Source organism: Camellia sinensis, chromosome 11 (genome assembly GCF_055761805.1).
Source record: "Camellia sinensis isolate YWXY chromosome 11, ASM5576180v1, whole genome shotgun sequence".
In the NCBI taxonomy this organism is placed as follows: Eukaryota; Viridiplantae; Streptophyta; class Magnoliopsida; order Ericales; family Theaceae; genus Camellia; species Camellia sinensis.
In genome coordinates, this window is record NC_138971.1 from 175,936,009 (window position 1) to 175,955,477 (window position 19,469).

The window sequence follows — 19,469 nt, forward strand, 5'->3', positions numbered from 1 at the left end:
TATTTTATATATTTGCTTCCACAACCCCCTAATTATATGTCATTTTTATAAGAGGCCTCTGGTAATTCAAGGATTACTGGTCGGTTACGACATTAAACCTATAAGGGCGGGTTTGAGTCGTGACAAAATGGATCCGAGGTGATACATATCAGATGTGTTCTAACCCGAAGTGATTACACAGTTAAAGTATACTTGGGAGAAGTACATAAATATTCTAAGTATGGAAGCATACAAGACAGTTAAGGTAGATCAAGCACAAAAAGACAAGCCTTCAACACTTAAAAGAAAAAGTAAAGCATGCATTTAGAAGAAAGAACTTGTTCAATTACAAAAGCACTTCAGCCTGACAAGAAAGATAACATGTTCAAACTTACAAAGATGGCACTTTCGGCCCAACAAAAGCAAAAAGATTACAAGCACTGAAAAATGAAAAGTTAAAAAGTAAAGGAAAAAATCCTAAGTGTTATGATCTTAGGGATTTTCAACAGACTGTCCTGCTTCGACAATTGGTGGTGTTTCAGCCTCGACAGACAGTTAAGCGGTCTTCACAGCCTCAATCTCAGCATCGATCTCGAGAAGTGTCTCATCAAGGCTCTTCTTAGTGGTCTGGACCTCGACTTCAGAAGTTGTCTTCTTAGGAGAGGCACTCTTGGAGACCTCGTCCTCCTCATCTTGAGTCAAGTCTAGGACTTGATCATTCAGAGTGGGGGACTTGACCCTAACAGCAACTTCCTCCTCTTCATCAGTATCCTCAGCCTTAGCTTCCTCATCTTCGACTTCGTCTTCAAAGTCCTTTGGAAGCATGTTGAGCTGGTTGATATCTCGGATGGGAGAGTCCATTGGGACAGATAACTTGTTGAGTGCGTCCAACCGAGGTAATAACCTCTGTTGTAGGCTTAATTGACCTGGGCTTTGTATACATCGTGGACGACGGCTTGCCCCTTTGAGAATGCCTTCTCATCTGCCTCATTGATTTCAACCTCCTTGGTAGCCATGGCCTCCTGGAGCTCAACTTTGGCTTCTGCGGTTTGAACTCGACTTCTTTGATCTCAACCCTGAGTACCTCGACCACTACCTCCATCGCCTCAGCCCTCTCTTCGGCTTGGTCTTGTGCAAGTTTGGCAACATTGGCCTGGTCTAGTAGACGCTTGATCTTGGCCTCGGCGTTGTTGAGGGGGGAAAGGAAGTCAGCAGCGTCCTGGGTTTTCTTTATCAACTCTTTCTTGAAAGCCTTGGCTTTTGTTGCAAAAGAGTAAGCATATTGAATGGCCTAGAAAGAAAGAAACACACAAGTTAGTAAAAATTGCTCCAGTACAGGAAGATAAAGACTAAAAGGGAAAAAAATAATAAAAGTATTGAAGACTTACCAAGATAGAATGCTGCATCATCAGCGCAAAGTTCTCGTACTCGTTGATCTCGGCCATGTGATTCACGTCGGCTGGTGTAACAACCCCGACCCATGATTAACGTACAATCCATGATTAAGAAGGCTTAATAAGTAATTAAAGTGGAATCTTGCATTACTTGCATGTGTGTTGCCTTATTTGTGTTTATATCTGTTTAACGTAGAAAGTTCTGTTCACGTTTCTGTTTCGGTTTGTGAATTGAAGGCCTTATCGGCATCCGATTTAGAAATTAGCTTGATTTATGTGTTATTTGGAGTTTTTGGAATTTTATGATAAGTACAGTTGAAATTCGATTCGAAACGATTAGATTATAATAATTAATGCTCAATTAAGACTAAATGATGAATTCCTTAATTCAAGCCTAACTAAGGCACTACTAGACCCTTATATGCATCCAACACTCTTATTTCATCCTTCTTGAGCTATAAACGTGGGAGAACGAGAGAGACCAAAAGAGAACAAGTGAGATCAACAAGGAAATGAGGAGAATTGCTAGGATTGTTGAGTATTGAAGAGAATTTTGAAGTTTAATCCTCTACACTTGTGAAATCAAAGTTTAAGGTAAGAGTTCAAGCCTTTAGTCTTGCCTTTGAATTGGTGAGTTCATGAATATAAGAGAATTAAGTTGAAATTGAGTTAGAATTAAAGAGAAATGAACCACATCATGCATGCACGCTCATTTCATCATAATTTGAAGTGGTTTTCAAAGAATTCCCTCTTGCATGTTCTCATTTTGATCTTGGTTTGAGAATTCAACATATTTTTAAGTTAGACACTTCATTGGATCATGTTTTGGAAGCTTGGAACTTACACCTTTACATGCATGATGTATATAGTTATGTTTTCAAAGAATTAGGTTTGGTTTTGCATACATCACATGATCTTGAACCTTGATTTTGTGGAATTGATCTTGAATTCACCATGTTTTTCAAGTTTACAAGAGTTTTCTTAAGTTTTTGGCCCAAGAAACCATAATTTGCAGCCTTGGGGTTGAATTTGAAGCTTGGAAGAAAATCTAGAAATTCCAGAATTCTGCTTCCATGCTCGAGCGATAGATTCTGCACTTGAGCGTAAAATGCATGCTCCCAAAAGTTTGCGTGTTTTGCAGACTGCTCGAGCGACATAAGTTGTGCTCAAGCGAGGGTATGAGTCTTGCGCTTGAGCGAGCGTCGAGCAAGCATCGAGCAGAAAAATCAAGCAACCAGCATTTTTGTAAAAGTTTACAAACCGCTCGAGCGACAGAAGTTGCGCTTGAGCGAACGTCGAGCAAGCATCGAGCAGAAAAATCAAGCAACCAGCATTTTTGTAAAAGTTTACAAACCGCTCGAGCGACAGAAGTTGTGCTTGAGCAACCACTCACATTTTGCATGTCCGCTCGAGCGACAGAAGTTGCGCTCGAGCGAGGACCCTATTTTTAGCAAGTTTTGTTAAGTGTTTTCAAGTGCATTTTTGCATCCTCATTGTATCCTAGGCATTCCTAGGCTAAGATTTAGACTCAATAATGAGGGTGAAGGCTAAAAACACACTAAGAAAAAAATAAAATGAGTTATGTACGATCCGAGCATGTGTTTCAGTATGTGTATCTATTATGATTGGTGTAGGTCACGTGTCGTGAGCGGTTGATCCATTGGTTTGCTGCCAAGCTATCTATGAGTAATAACTTAGTAAAGCTATGTTCGATATGAAATATTTTTTGAATGTTATAATATGATATGAACTGTTTTGAATGATACAAAAGTTTATTATGTGATTACATAAATGATGATCCACTTCTTTGAAATGTTTATGTGGTATCCTTAGTAGAGGCCCTTGCCCAAGGGACATAATACTATGGCTTATGGTCATGAGGCCGTCGCCCGGGGAAAAAAATACCATGGCCCAGTCCCTCCTCCGGGGGAAACAATATCGTGGCTCATGTATGAGATATGTTACCCGATACCGGAGGTTCCAACGTGGAACTTAATAAGCTTGACCAAAGAGATATGTTTGATGCAAACGGATATACCACTCATGATAAGAATATGTTTATGACTCTGTTTCTGATACGAATATGGCTATGCTTCTGTTCAATAAGAGATTTGAAGTTGTACTTGTGATGGACATCATGCATTTAAACCCTTTACTCTATTATTATTCACTGGGCTTCAACTCACTATTTATTATTATGTATATACGTGACCAAGTGCGTGACCAGGCTCAGACTTGAGGACCTAGCATACCAGTTTTGTCAACCAGCCATTGTGCCTCCAAAGAGGTTCCCCCTTGTGATCAAGTCGAGTTTAAATGGCTTGTATTTAAGACCTTGTCTTTTTTTGAATTATAAACAAGTTTTCTATTATGTATATATTGGGCTAAGTCCCCTTTTGGCTACATCGGTATTAAATGTGACGTAAGATCTACATCATGACATCATATATATATATATAAGTTTTTTTTTTAAAAAAGAATGAAGTTTCTGTTTCATATTTGTCTTCACAGCTCAATGGACTATGTATGTTTCTATATTTGCTTCCGCAGTCCCTAATTATAAGTTATTCTATTCAGAGGCCTTTGGTAATCCAAGGATTACTGGCCGGCTACGGCATTAAACCCATAAGGGCGGGTTTGGGTCGTGACAGTTGGAAGGAGCACAGAGGTAGAGAGAGCGGTGCCGACCTCAATATTATCGATGGCATTGTCACCAGCTGTCATCAGTTGATCCCTAACCATAATTGCTGGAGCCCAGGGCTCATCGGCTTTAAAAACACCTGGTCCCACTACACCTTCGGATCTCGGCTTCTTTGGTTGCCTCTTGTCAGATGGCTCGGCCTCTGCAGGCCTATTCTCGGTGACAGAAGAGCTTTTCTCGATCTTGGCCAATTCGGAGATCAGCACAGTGTCTTCAGAATCAACTTGGGTGGCAGAGGCTTTTGCCTTTGCCCTCTACACCCTTTTTGGCTTTGGCTTGGGCTTAGGTTGAGACTGGGATGAAGAAGAGTGAACTAAAACAACTCTTAGCAAGTCGGCCATGAGGTCTTCAACAACGGCTTAACTGCAGCCCATCTCATCGACAGTTGCAACGACAATAAACCTGGTTCCAAAGTGGATCGCAGGAAAGGCAATGGAAGGGTTTGATGGATCGTAAGCTGATGCCTTAGAATCTCAGCATTTGCGGCTATGAGTTCTGCCGGCAGGAGCTCTTGGAGGAGCTCAGCGTCGACGACGACGCTGAGAATGGGGAATCAACTGGGGAGCAGAAGTGGATGGCTGCTCTACTGGATCTAAGGTGGAGGCTTGGTTTGGCCTTGGTAATGAAGTGGTTGATGGAGTTGTGGAGAGGAGTCTTGCTTCGCTTTGGAACGTCAGGTAGGGATGACTTATATGTCGAAATGTAGTTAAGCAACAATGGGGCCTTGCATCTTTGTATTGGGAGATCCAAGAGCTTCTTTAGATCTCAGCTGGGAACGTCGGACTACCGAAATCCCTTTGCTGGTTGAGAAAGAACTACAAGAGCAAACAACAAACATTAGGACAGACAAGAGAAATGAATTGTCAAAGTCTTAACAAAGATAGAGCTATGGGATGACTCATTTCTTACCCTCATCCTCTCTAAACACTACTCGGTACAGAGGAAAGAGATGAAGATCGTCATCAGGCGCAAACTCCCAGTTGCTTAAGACGATCAAGTAGTCATCCCCAGCACCCTTATTAGAGTCTAAAAGGTTGGCTATAAGTTTGAAGGCGGTGGATCTGGGCTTAAGGCAGTATATGTAACCTTTGTCAAACTTAAAGCCACACATGGTGTAACAACACTGAATATCGGCTAGAGTAATCCTAGCTTTTTCTCGGCATGCCAGTTTGATTGTGCCATTTATAACCCTATATGAGTTAATGGCTAATTGTATGGGGTTAAGTTTGTAGTAGTGGATGACTTCTTGGAAAAGAATGTGTAAGGGAAATCGATGTCCACATTCAATGAACCCAACTATAGGGAAGGGTATGGAGTCTCCATCAGGCATGATAGAGTCCTCTTTCCCAGCCAACCTAATTTGAACATCGACTGAGATGGAGAACTCTTGCCGAAAGTACTCTAATTTGGTAAGGGTGCCTACTTTTCACTTGAACATGCCCATTATCTTGGCAAGGAAGGGTTTGGTAACATATTTGTTAAAAGAAGTTGGGTAAAAACTTAAGGACCTCGGCTAGAACCTAAATAGTACTAGGGTGAGGATTTTGTTGCCTGGAGGAGATTGTGTTTCGATTTGCCTAGGTATGTGATTTCTAGTAAAAAGAGGAATGTAATTCAGAATCAAGAAAGAGTCAGAGAACAAGAAACCAGATTTGCATACACAGAACAGCAAAAGTCGTGGACATTGAATAAGTGTGTGCAAGTGTGCAATAATCGACACTTTTGATACGCAGTCAAAAACATAATCAAAAGCAAGAAGCAGGGATTCAAGATCCAAATAGAGGTACGGATTCAATAGCAACGCATGAAACATTTAAACAGACACAATGTAAAGGCAGTATGACAAAAATAGTGCAAGCCATTCAAGAATACATCAGTACAGTGTAACACATATTCAAGAGCAGGAATCAATTTGTAATGTCTAAAACATGAGAAATGGTAACCAAAAACAGGGGAAGACTAAAATTATAGAGAAAGAAATTATGAACTTATTGAATAAGGACGACGGAGTAAGGAATGCCGGAGTCAGAGAACTCGAACAGTCGGAGTCAAATGATGAAACGTGCGTCGATGGTGATGGATGGAGTAGTTGCAGAGCTTGAGAGCTTGAAAATGGAGGGTTGGAAACTTTCGAGAGAGAAAGTCTAAACACAGAAAGAGTGCCAGAAATGAGAAGTGAAGAGACGAAGAAAGACAGAAGGGTTTTTGTCACAAATATGAAAAGGCGGCAAAAATATGATGAAATGCCTTGGACGGCGTGCCTGTCAGGAGGCGCAGACATAAATGACGCGACCTGCTAGTGCATGTCAGGTACGAACCAGTGGGGAAGGGACACGTGGACGAAACAGTTGGAAAGACTGTGCGTGACAACTCATGCGCAGTTAGAACTCTTGAAATTCTTGAAACAATGAGGCCATAACCTCGGCTAGAGGAGCGATCTCGGTTGAGATGCTTAAAGAACTGGATTCTTGGTTTTTGATCCTTAGGAAGGTGGACAGCTGAGTCTTGGTTATATGAAGCTAACGAGTCATGATCTCGGTCAAAGAGAAAAATGAATTTTTAGCCGACATGAAGTGTGGACAAACGATGTAAGTTCCATCACCTCAGGTTGCCAAGGTAATAGAACCTATGGGGCAATTGTGGGGGAGTATTTTGTGAAAGACAGCACATGGCTAAGGTGATGCCGAAGTGTCAACCGAGGTGCCACATGGCCTGGTCGTGCTACCGAAATGATCTCGGCTAGGCCGAAATTATCTGCGAAGATACCAGAACCCGAGATAAGCAAATAAGGGACACGAGTCCTAGAATAGTGGAGGATCTCAGTCTAGTTAAAGATAAGGCTCAAGCAAAGTTTATCTCTATCTAGATGAGGGTCCAAGATGAGCATTGAGCCTGAGTTCACTGAAGTGAGGCTTCTAAAGAGATCAGGTCACTGTTGGTTATAAAAGCAGGGCACCCCTTGGGTCTCAGGTATGTGTGATATACTGTGAGCAGTGAGTTGTGAGTTAAATACTTGAATTGATATCTATAAGAGATTATTGACTTGATCGTCAAAGTGCCCTCAGGTAGACGAACCACTGCCAGATTCTTATTTTTTTGTACAAGTTGTTGGGCTTAATCTATTCTGACAGTATTCTCCAGCTGAGTTCCCTGTTTGGTTGTGTGGTCAAAAATCTAACACCCACACCTCTCTTTATTTGCTAGTAGGTAAAACCCCTCATCTCTCTTCATGATTTTCACCCTTGCATAGCTGTTCTCTTATGATTTGTAGTTCTCTCTCTCTCACAATCACACGTTTGCAAAGACATTTGTCGACCGTCGAGTTTCTGTTGTTTGCCATTGCTGTTACCATCGCCGTTTCATTCTGGCTCGGTAGGTTTGCCTGCTTTTTCCCTGTATCTCACTCCCCATCTGCTTGTCTATCTGCTTTGTATTTCTTTTGATTTTCAATTATTATTATTTTTATTATTTTTTTTTTTTGGGGTCAAGGGTTCCTAGAATCTGTATTCAATTGTTGCACCATAATTCAAGGTATACAATCTGATTTTGAATTAGTGTTACCAAATAATTTTAAAGCCATTCAAAATTTTCATCTATGGTTTTGTATCTCCATATCCAATGGATTTTTGATTTCTGATTTTGTATCTAAACTTAGTTTATAAACTCTCTCAATATGGAAGAATAAAGATTGAAATGTGAAGAATAACGAATAAAACCCTTCAAAGTTTCAAAACCCTAACCCTAATTTAATTTAATCTAAGGACATATCATCTACTTCCTTATGTTGGCAAATTTGAATTGCTTGAAATCTTGCGGGATACAAGGCCACAATTCTCACTTCTTTTCTTTTCAAGGAATGTTGATAGAGCCTTGCCTTGGAATTTATTAGGTTTGCAATGAAGCTGAGAAAGAGCTGTTAATTATAGGGAGTTAATTCATGCCCATACTAGTTCAAAAAAAAAAAAAATACAAAAAATTCATGCCCATACAAAAATTTACCAATAAAGGCAATGAATTGAAGATTGTTTTAATGGTTTGAGGGCTATTTCTATGTGGCCATTTGTATTCTGCAAGATTTGTGAAATTGAAGGTTGTTTAGCCTCCGTTTGGGAAGTGGGTTGGCATTTTGGCTATTTTAGCCTGGGGCTAAAAAGCCTGGTTTGGGAAGGGCTTTTTGGTTTTTTGGCTTTTTGGTGAGGTGTCATCTTGTTGAATTACGAAATTGCCCTTTTCCATTTTTTTTATTTCTTAATTTGGGTTTGGATATGGCATATTTTCTGGTTTTTTTTTTTTTTTTTAACAATTTTGGCTTTTTGCTGAAAATTTTTGTTTTTTTTTTTGTTTGGATTTGGCATATTTTGGTTATTTTTAATTTTAATTTTTTTATGTTAGGTTTCGATTTGGCGTATTTTGCTAAATTTTTTTTTTTTTTTTTGGGGTTTGGATTTGGCTTTTTTTTTTTTTTTTGTATATTAAGTGTCGATCTGCCGACTTTTGCTTAATTTTTTTAATTTTTATTTTTTTTATTTTGGGTTTGGATTTGCCATATTTTGGTTCTTCTTTTTTTATTTTAATTTTTTCATGTTGGGTTTCGATTTTGCGTTTTTTGCGTTTTTTTTTTTTTGGGGGGGGGGTTTGCTTTGGCATTTTTTGCTTAATTTTTTTTGTTGACAATTTTTGTATGTTGGGTTTCGATTTGCCAAATTTTGCAAATCCAAATTTTTTATTTTTTATTTATTTTTTTTTTTTTTTTGAGTTTGGATTAGGCGGATATTGCGTTAATTTTTTATTTCTTTGACAATTTGTGTATTAGTTTTCTTTTTCATTTGTTTTTATTTGTTTCACCTTTTTTTGTTTTTCCACAAGCAAAATTCGTATGGATTGTTGTTTTCCAAAGTTAGGCACGTCAGCAATTGGAAGGGGTTACATTCCCGTGGAAACTCATACATATTGTACATGATAATATATTTGAATACAGTCTGTTCCACGTGTGTCATTATGTGACAACCATACGAAAATTATTTCAACTACTATATATTTCCTAACATTCCGTTATTATGCATGTAACATAATTTGTCGCGTATGTGAAGGCAGACCAATGCCATATGGGGGTCCTCATCTCTAACCATTAAACCATCCTCGTCATGTTCAACTTCTGGTATGGCATTTACTATTGTCATTGCCTATTCCTCGTCACAGATTGGCTGAACAGTTGTTGGGTTACCTGTGTTTCGCCGTATATAATTATGTAATGCCATTGACGTATCTACTAACTGAACTTGCACATTTGCAAAGTCATACCGAGGCATGTCTCGAATAAACCCCCATCGATTTTTCCAGGCACCGAAAGTGCGTTCCACCACACTGCGTAAGGACGAGTGCACTTTGTTAAATAATTCCCTTGGTGTGTTTGCCATCGCGTTCCGTGCAATACGTCGGAATGCTTGTTGGTGGTAATGGTGGCTTTTGAATGGTGCTAAGTAACCAATCCGGTTTGGATAGCCAGAATTGACAAGATAATATTTGCCTGCAGACATGACAACAATGTATGACACCAAAACGAACATTCAGCGTCATTTTCATATAAAGCTTTCTCAGGAAAAATTTATTTGTTAATAAATCTAATAACAGGACCATGTGTTACCTTCGTCAGGATGTGGGAAGGCGACATTGTCATTTGTTAGTATCTCGTTGAATATGCGACTATCATGCATACTTCCTTCCCATCCGTACGAAATGAATATGAAACACATGTCAAAATCGACAGCGGCCATTATATTTTGCGTGTGACAGTATTTCCTACCGAAATATGTTGTCGCATCTGGCCCCGTAACCTATGCACTGACATGTGTTCCGTCTATTACGCCAATGCAGTCCTGCAAACATGGATAAATTGTTTTGTTGCGTAAGTGGGTAACAAGTGTTTTGTTTTTATAAAAGCGTCACGTGCAGATAATAACAAAAACAAAATATATTGTCTTCATTTATATGTCAATCATGTTTTTCAGAAGTACCTTGAACGGTAGGTATTTCCGTCTAGATCGCACGTATGGATGTTAGGGGTGAGCAGCGGATATACCGATCCGCCAAAACCGACCGAACCGAACCAATCCGCCGCATTTTGGACGGATGCGTGATGACGAGCGGACGGTTGCGGATTGATTTTCTCAAATCCGCCAATTTGGCGGACGGATGGCGGATTTGAGATTTTTTGGCCGCAACCGAACCACCAAACCGCCAAATCGCGAGCACCCCTAGTAATTTATAAGACTTTGTATTTTTAATTTGTTTAAATATTATATTTGTGTTTTCAATTGAAAAAGAGTTTAAATATTCTGTTGAAAAAAAGTTTTCAACTTGAATATATTTTTTGAATTGAAAAAAATAAACGTATTATTCATATATATTTTTTAGTTTTTAAATGTAACTCTAAAAATAATAAATAGAAAATATGATATATGCTGGTTGGTTTTTGTTTCAAAAACATATGTAGATGTAACAATACAGAGACATTCAATCTCTACTACTGCTCTGTTCATGGTTTTGGTGATTTGAATTGTTATTATATTTTAAGAATCACAGATTGTAATACTTTATGGGGATGAATCATACTGTGATTGTAATATGTGGATGAGGCATGCAGTGATCATGATATTCTAAAGTTTCAAACTTTTTTTCTTTGGATAAGGCATACAGTGATTGTAATATTTTTTTAAGTCATTGACTGTAATACTTTCTTTTTCTTTTTTTTCTTTTTTCGTTTGAGGAAGTGCACAAGTTGAATTATGTTGAAAATTTATAAAATTTTAAACCGCCAAACCGATTCGCATCCATCCGCCAAACCGCCAATCCGCTTAATCCATATCCACCGGATTGGCGGACGGATGCGGATTGATTTTCTTCAATCCGCCAATCTGGCGGACGGATGGCGGATTGGAGGTTCCGTGGCCGCAACCGACCCGCGCCCACCCCTAATGGATGTATACGATGCTAACTGTATGTGGGCTGGCAATGAACAACAGTGAACTCTTTCATGGAAGTTAATACGTTATGCATGTGCCTCGACACAGTCTCCCCGGAATGTTGGAACCGTTCTTGGATTTCCCGATTTTGCTTCTCTTTCAACACATGGATAAATATCACAACGCTATCTTCAACAGCTAAGCCATGGGGATGTTGCGGGACTTGTAACCCAAAATCATTGACTAATGTCTCACACAATGTGGCAAAAACTTCCTTCGGCATGCAAACATTTTCCTCAAATCGACCCATATGCCCCGCATATAGTTCACATATCCATGTATTCCCGGTTAGTATAGAAGTGCGACACGGCGTTTTATTTATGTGTTTTTCGTACCATTCTGTCGCCAACTGGCATGCTTGTAGAAATGTGTAGTTCTGTTCTTGTTGCACCTGGACCGCCATTTGATTAAGCATTTCCGTTATTTCATCATGGTTGCTTCCATCCCAGGGATTCATCGCATCTTCGTTGATGCGAAACCTACAAGAGTGACAGCCTTTTAATCAGTTGGCACGTGATTCATTTACTTAAATTTTATTGAAGTTTGCAATTAGAAAATGCCGACATTGTTTTTAATCAAAGTAATGCCGTCACCAATGTCATTTGGAACGCATGATCATATGAATTGCACAAAAAAAAGAAGCTGTTCAACTTATGCTTTATAGGGGGGCCATGGTGGTAACAACCACAAAACTAGCCAGCAAACTAAACTAACAAATGAACTTGTGACATATAGGCATTCAAAAGCGTGCAAGTAAAACATAATTCCTTGTCTTAAACGTACCCACAAAAAATATTATAACATAAACATCCCATTCATTTCCCAAAAATGAAGCACAACCATGCTTCCGTTCCGTCAACCCATGCACTTACCTAAAACTTGTTGCTGCCCGTAGCTAGTAATAAAAAAACAAAAACGACATAATGAAAACATGCACACATCACCATCCTGTTTTAGTACAGTGCCAACAATACCATAAGTCAAAGTTTAAAAAAGGAAGAGAAGGACATGCATCTTCAACACTCGTAACACCGCTACATCACATCCGGCGACCCCCAAACAGGTTTGCAAAAGGCGCCGACGCAGTACACTAGAGCTGCTTCTGTGTAAGCCATTCAATGATGTGGTCATCATCAGGCTGGCACATCATGACCTCCCGGTAATCGGCGTTATCCATAAGTGTGGAGGCGAAGTGGAATAACAGTGTACCAATCAGGGATGGAATACTGCTCAGTTTATGCATGCACTCGGAAATAGTGTACAGCAATTCGTTGCCTGTGAGGTGCCTCACCGTGACCTGCTGATTCTTTGAACGCACCACATCTGTCATTTTGTTCATGCTTTCCGCAATAACGGACGCACCACTTGTTCCCTTCTTCGACTTTGAAACACTTGTTGATGGCGTCTTTCTCCTTTTTGCCTTTTCAATCGGAACATGCTCCAGTGAAGTATCAGAATCCACGTCCTGTACTCCTGCGGGTATCGGATCAGCAAATGGCTGGGCTCCCAAACTACGCACTGAATCAGATGAGTCCTCAGCAGGTTCGGGAAGGTTCTCTCCCGGGGTCCAATGATGCTTCCCAGTAGCTGATGCCCCCATGAAGACCGTCTCCATCAAGTCACGGTGTTCCAAAGTTTTTTTCCTGAACTTTGCACACGCCTTGTTGATCTGCAGAAATATAGATGTATGAAAGAGGCAGACGTTATATTTCATATAAATAAATTCTATTAAAGTTAAATGAAGAAGTAAAAAATGTATCCGTAAATGACAAATATAAAACTTGTTTGTACATGTACTTACTGATTCCATCTTGTCCCACCACTCGTCAGGTGCCTGAAACAACCCGGTGTCATAGTCAAAGCCTATCCCGGACACTCCCTTGCTTGAATCCATCAACTTTGTCCACGCTTGCCACTCTTTTTTCAAGGTCATGTACTTATTCTTCAACTATTTCAGTCCATGTTTTTTTCCTATTTTTTTCTCAAATTTCCTTACCAATGACTTGTATCCTACTTGACTGAGGACTAAGAATGGGCGATTTCCTTTACTAATCTCATTTGCAATCAACATGACAATTGCATGGCAATTTCATCTCCGGGTGACACATAGCCTTGGTTCTCTTACCTTCGTTCTTCACACCAACCAATCCAACTTACACAGGGCTGATGAGTGAAAATTATGGAACTATTAGTTTCATGGGTTGTTAATGTTCATAAAGTTATAACCGGTAAAGATTGGGTCACTCACCACAGGGCGGGGACAGACAAAGTAGGAACGCCCTGGATTTTTGGTGGACCTGGAAATCTTAACAATACACGGGCCATGTCCACAGGCACACATTCGCCATGGCCATGTACTGGAAGTTGCAGTAGAGGTGAACAACGCCATGCTACGCTTTAATATAAATTAAATTTACATGAATCAACATGAACAGATACGAAGAGTAACGCAAATTTATATTTTAATATGTTTTTAACATCGTTTTAATATATTTGTAATATTTTTTTTAATATACCCAATTTTGTCATATATTTGTAATAACTTTTTAATATATTTACCTTCCTTCCCAAATTCAGTTTGTAATCTATTTTTGACACTCTTTACTATTTAAATCGAAAATTCTAATATTTATTTTAATATATTATTAATATCTTTCTAATATAGTTTTAATATATTTGTTAATAAACTTTTTTTTTAATATATTTGTAATATAAATTTCATGTATTTTGTAATTTGTTGTTAATATATGTAGATAATATATCTACCTTCCTTCTCAAATTTAGGTCCAAATATATTTTTTATCTAATTATTTTATTTTTTAGAAATGAGAATTGAGCATTTCGTATTGAGTAAAAAATATAATGAAATTAATAAATTTATTTTGTAATATGTTTTGAATATATTTTTTATAATATTTTGAAAATGGGTTTTTGAAAATATTTGTACTATATTTTTTAATAATTAAATTTTGTCATATATGTTTAATAAAATTTTTACACTCTTTACTTTTTAACTGCCGAATTTGTAATATAAATATTAAAATATTATTAATATCTGTCTAATATAGTTTTAATATATTTGTTAATGAACTTTTTTTTTTTAATATATTTGTAATATAAATTTCATGTATTTTGTAATTTGTTGTTAATATATGAAGATAATATATGTACCTTCCTTCCCAAATTTAGGTCCAAATATATTTTTTATGTAATTATTATATTTTTTAGAAATGAGAATTGAGCATTTCGTATTGAGTAAACAATATACTGAAATTAATAAATCTATTTTGTAATATATTTTCAATATATTTTTTATGATATTTTGAAAATGGATTTTTGAAAATATTTGTACTACATTTTTTAATAATTAAATTTTGTCATATGTGTTTAATCAAATTTTTACACTCTTTACTTTTTAACTCTAAATTTGTAATATATAATTTAATATATTATTAATATTTTTCTAATATTTTTTTAATATATTTGTTAATAAACTGTTTTTTTTTTTATATATTTGTAATATAAATTTGTAATATTTTGTAATTTGTTGTTAATATATGTAGATAATATATGTACCTTCCTTCCCAAATTTAGTTCCAAATATATTTTTTATCTAATTAATATATTTTTTAGAAATGAGAATTGAGCATTTCGTCTTGAGTAAAAAATATACGCAAATTAATACATCTAATTTGTAATATATTTTCAATATATTTTTTTTGATATTTTGAAAACATTTTTCAATATATTTATGATATAGTTTTTCATAATTAAATTTTGTCATATATGTCTAATAAAATTTTTACAGTATTTACTTTTTAAATCTAAATTTGTAATATACATTTCACATATATTTTTTTTCATATCTTGGTAATATATTTTTAATATATTGCTTAATTGTTGACAATTTTTGTTATTTTGTTTTTGTACTATAAGTTATATATATTTTGTAATTTGTTGTTAATATATCTAACTTCCTTCCCAAATTGAGTTGGAATTATATCTAATTTGTTATATACATTTCATATATATTTTGTAATTTGTTGTTAATATATATATTTTTATGTAATTGAGTTGGAATTATATTTTTTATATATTTTTCACAAATGGGAATTGACCATTTCTATTAGCAAAAATTCAGGGTTCAGCATTGATTATAAACAAAAAATATAACAAATCTGCTCCAAATGTGTGATAACCGAACAGATATATCTGCATTTCAAAATATAACCGAACAGATACAAAAAATATAGAACAGATTTGTACATCAGAACAGATATATAACATTGGCATTTCCTTCAGTTTAAACAATGGTGCCTTCATAAATCTGCCCCAAATTTGTGATTCAGAACAGATATATAAGATCAACAGATCTGATTTTCATAAATAAGAACAAATATTTTAAGAAGAACAGATATATTTTATATATATATATGTATGTATGTATATATACAAATCTGTCCCAAATTTGTGATTACCGAACAGATTTTGAACATAACAACAGATCCAGAATCCCAGATTTGTCACAGAGACAGATCGGTGTCCCGTCTGTGTGTAATATAAGCGTAATCAACCCAATCACGACCGTAAAGCAACAGATCGGCCATGAACCGATGCTGTTATGAACCTAAACTATGCAGATGGGAAGAAGAAGAAGAGAAATCAGATAGGCCATAGAGCATTACCTGCAGATCGGTTTGAGTTTGAGAGGCTTCGTTGTTGTTCGCCGCCGCAGATGCGTACTCCGGTGGTGATTTCCTCTGCCAAGGTCGCTCAGATGCCGTCAAGTAGCTCCGTTCTTCTTCTCTTCTGCTTTGCGAAGGGTGTGTTGGGTTCAATCTGAGGCTTGTCCTGCAGATGGAAGAGAGTTTAACCTATCGGGGCATTTGGGTAAATTTACACGACCAAGCCTCTCTCATACCCGTGAAATGCATTTTTGTCGGGACGTGGCTGAAATAGCCAACATTGTCGCGACGTGGCTAATTTAGCCCGACTTTTCCTTCCCAAACAACACCTTAGTAAATTTGGTTTTTATTTTTAGAAGAACCACAATCTGATTTTTATTTTATTTTTTTAAATTAGGTTTCTTTTGGTTGTGTTTATATACGTATGCATATATATATATATATATAACTATCTATAAAAGAAGCAAACTTGAGTCTAACAATAGTTCATCTAACAAAGAGGAAATTGTGAAATCACCCTCGGTGAAGATTGCTGGGGAAGCTACGATGACACCAGCTAACCTCTATGCGGTGCTCCTCCAACAAGCTCTTCATCAATTCGAGCCACCTGTGCTGCTACAGATTAGGTGGTTTGCTTTTCACCCAAGCTTGTTACTCAAGTCGTGAGATATTAGCTGTAAATTGTTTAATTTCTTTGCCGCAAATTACTCTCAAATTTATCAAAGAAATTGTTCAATTTCTTACGAGGAATGTTCGATTGAGAGTTGTATCTTCTTTTATTCTACAGTTTGCATTTGGGCTGAACTCTATATGCATTTTTCTTTCACAAACCAGTTGCAAATCCAAACAGTCTGGTTTGTAATTTTTTGGTTTGCTGTTTCTTTGTCTTCTATGGAGATGTCAATACCTGATTTATATGCGTCTGTATTAGATTGATGCTTGTTATTGCCCCAATTCTATTTAATATTTAGCTCAGCCTATGTATTGTCATTGTTTTGTTGTTTTGCTAGAATTTTATCTTCTGCTCACAATGTGTTTGATAATATGCCCAAACCAATAAACCATTTTGGGAAGATTTGGGATTTGCATTGCTCTTTTTTTTTTTTCTATCTTCTTTAACTTTAATAAAGCCAATGATTATGAAGTGAAGGTAATGAAATGAGCCATTCCCGAGGAAAAAGCCAAATCAGCATGCAAGCAATGAACACTTGCAGTGTCCCTTCAAATTAAAGGACCACTCACTAGACTCCCTATTTTTTCTGGGTAAGTACTAGACTCCTTGTCAGTGGCATCAGGTTAGCATTATTGATAAACAAAAAAAAAATTCTATAATTTTTTTTAATTTAATTAACTGTATAATTCTTTAGGTAGTGAAATTATGAAAAAAGATACATATAGCCTGATCTAATTGTGACAAATTTAATCAACTATATGTATATATATATTTTTTACTTTGACAAAGGAAAGAACCGCCAAATAGTGAAATGTACAAATTTAAGCTATGTGTGTATGAAATAAACGGCACTAGCAGCTCACCACGCACTGAGTATGAAAAAACAAGATACGTGACCGTTTCTTCCCCCCCCCCCCCCCCCCCCTACAAATCCCATGCATAATGTATCTATTTCCAAGAATAATTTAATGGGGTTGTTCTCTTGTTAATCATTTACTAACTAGTATTAGTAAAAAAAAAAATAACGCCCAATTAGTACACATTAATGTATGTTTGGGAGGAGAAAAATTGAGTACACACATATTAGTATGAATCTATTGTCTTTGTCACTCTCCTAGGTAATGTTAACAGGAGTAGTTGAAGAGGGATGGAGCTCTTCAAGGTTGCTTTTACTGCCTACCTTATTTGGGTGTGTTTGGCTGTGTGGTTGTCTGTTTTCCCATAGCTAATGCTTGTTATTTTGGTTGTTGTGGAAAAGAAAATCATGTTAAATTAGAGCAGCCTATATTAATTAAGCTACATCTTGGAAGGAATTGAGTAGTTTTTAACTTGGCATCCAAATTTTCATGGAATCACTTTACAGTTGCAAAGTGCAATCATTTTAGGTTCAAACATATTTTTTATTTCGCCTTCTTTTGAAATTTGGTATTAAAACAAAAAAGAGTGAACATTGTGTATTTGCTCTTTTTCACGACCCTCTGGCACAATTTGTTGAAAGAAGTTTTAAATTTTTTAATTTTTTTTTCCTGTTGAATGATTCATTGAATTGTGGTTTTCAATCTTGATATGTTACTGATTTTTTATTTGAATTGGAACCAAATTTGTTAATCAGGTTTGTTTTCCACTTACAGCTGCATGAGCATCTTCTGGCCACTGTGAATTCTGAAAAGTTCTCAACGCAGCTTAAATCCCTCTATGATGAATCTATTGATGGAATTGGCTCCGAATTTCCTTTTTAAGGAGGCCTCAGGTTTCCCCCTTCCCTTCAATTAGTGGATTCTATATCTATTTTCTATAGATTTCTATATTACATGATAGAATCTAAGTTAAGTTTAATCTAATTAATTTCAGTGAAGAAACTGATCTGTGTAAGTTGAGCGTGATTTTCAATCCAAGAAATTTAGTTCTATTTAAGGATCAAATTTCAGATTAAATTTTGGAGAGAGAGAGAGAGAGAGGGAGTATTACTATTGATTCGATAGTGCTTGAATATTTATTGAACTGATTGATTCCGATAGTTAAATTAGACACTTCATTCTTAAATAGACTCACACAGTTAATGATCAATGAAGGAGGAAACTTGGTAATGGTGACTTTCTAATATTGTTTCTGGAAAAAAGGATCGATTTTTGTAAGAAAATTTTATCTACTATGAAGAGTCTATGCTGTGAACTCAGTGCTGTTTGTTCTGTTCTCTATATGTGCAATTTGAGTTTATAAAATTTAATCTGATGAAAAAAAATACATATTTAGGAGGGAAAGTGAATGATATGGAGGGGGAAGAGTTAGTTCACATCCTGTTTGGTGGAACTGACCCAAAAAAAAAAAAGAATTTGATGGGTACATGGATATTAGTGTTTTGTGAAGGATATTTGGTGACTTGCGTTAGGTAATTTAAAAATTACAGGGATATTAGTGTTTTATATTTTTTTGCAAGCTTAAAATTAATTATATTGTAAATATTTTTTTGTTTTGGTTTTTTTTGCAGATGCTACCCTTTTGAGTATGTGATGATATCTTCGCATATCAATATTAGACCTTGCTGTTGATAATAAAACAAGCTATAATATGTATATATAAATATATTTTTATTTGTATTGTCAATAATTTTGTTTTGTTTTAAATATATTTTTGTAAAGAATAATTTTGTTTTGTTTTAAATATATTTTTGTATTGTTGGAGGATGTTTTATATATTTCTGTAAAGAATATTTGGTTGACACTGTATTGTTACAGGGTATATATATATATATATATTATTCATATATATAATTTTGTGAATGTGAATGTGGATGTATTTTATTTTAGAAAATATTAATAATTTATACATGGAATGAATTAATAAAATATATATATTTTATGAAAATAATTATTTTGCTACAACAATAAACCATCGCTAATGTAATCATCATTTCCTTGCATTTTATTAGCGACAGATTAACCTGTCGCATATATATATTAGTGTCATCTTTAGCAACGATTTAAACTGTTCCGAATACATTATTGATTTAATTTT

At 36.1% G+C, this 19,469-nt stretch overlaps 1 protein-coding gene and 1 long non-coding RNA gene across 7 annotated transcripts; one reads left to right on the forward strand and one right to left on the reverse strand.

Annotated features, from left to right (window-relative positions):
• Window positions 1-12,179: 12,179 nt before the first annotated feature.
• Window positions 12,180-13,097, reverse strand: LOC114296263 (L10-interacting MYB domain-containing protein-like). The gene is made up of 2 exons (XM_028240548.2): window positions 12,898-13,097; window positions 12,180-12,765 (listed from the first exon to the last, which is right to left on the reverse strand). The coding sequence occupies exons 1-2, from the start codon at window positions 13,027-13,029 to the stop codon at window positions 12,187-12,189; spliced, it is 711 nt and encodes a 236-aa protein (XP_028096349.2). The 5' UTR covers window positions 13,030-13,097; the 3' UTR covers window positions 12,180-12,186.
• A 3,126-nt stretch (window positions 13,098-16,223) lies between these two features.
• Window positions 16,224-19,229, forward strand: LOC114296248 (uncharacterized). Of its 6 annotated transcripts, none has more exons than XR_014345021.1 (5): window positions 16,224-16,407; window positions 16,569-16,635; window positions 16,927-17,044; window positions 18,067-18,204; window positions 18,943-19,229. It is a non-coding gene; the product is annotated as an uncharacterized LOC114296248 (long non-coding RNA). The 6 variants fall into 6 exon arrangements; XR_014345023.1 differs by having other exon boundaries at window positions 18,086-18,204; XR_014345020.1 differs by having other exon boundaries at window positions 16,932-17,044.
• Window positions 19,230-19,469: the final 240 nt, after the last annotated feature.

What these genes read in the sequence shown, in the direction of transcription:
- LOC114296263 (XM_028240548.2), bottom strand. Translation starts at nt 13,029, where the DNA reads ATGACCTTGAAAAAAGAGTGGCAAGCGTGGACAAAGTTGATGGATTCA. An exon ending in GGTGGGACAAGATGGAATCA is followed by an intron (nt 12,766 to 12,897) that starts GTAAGTACATGT and finishes ATATTTCTGCAG; the next exon opens with ATCAACAAGGCGTGTGCAAA.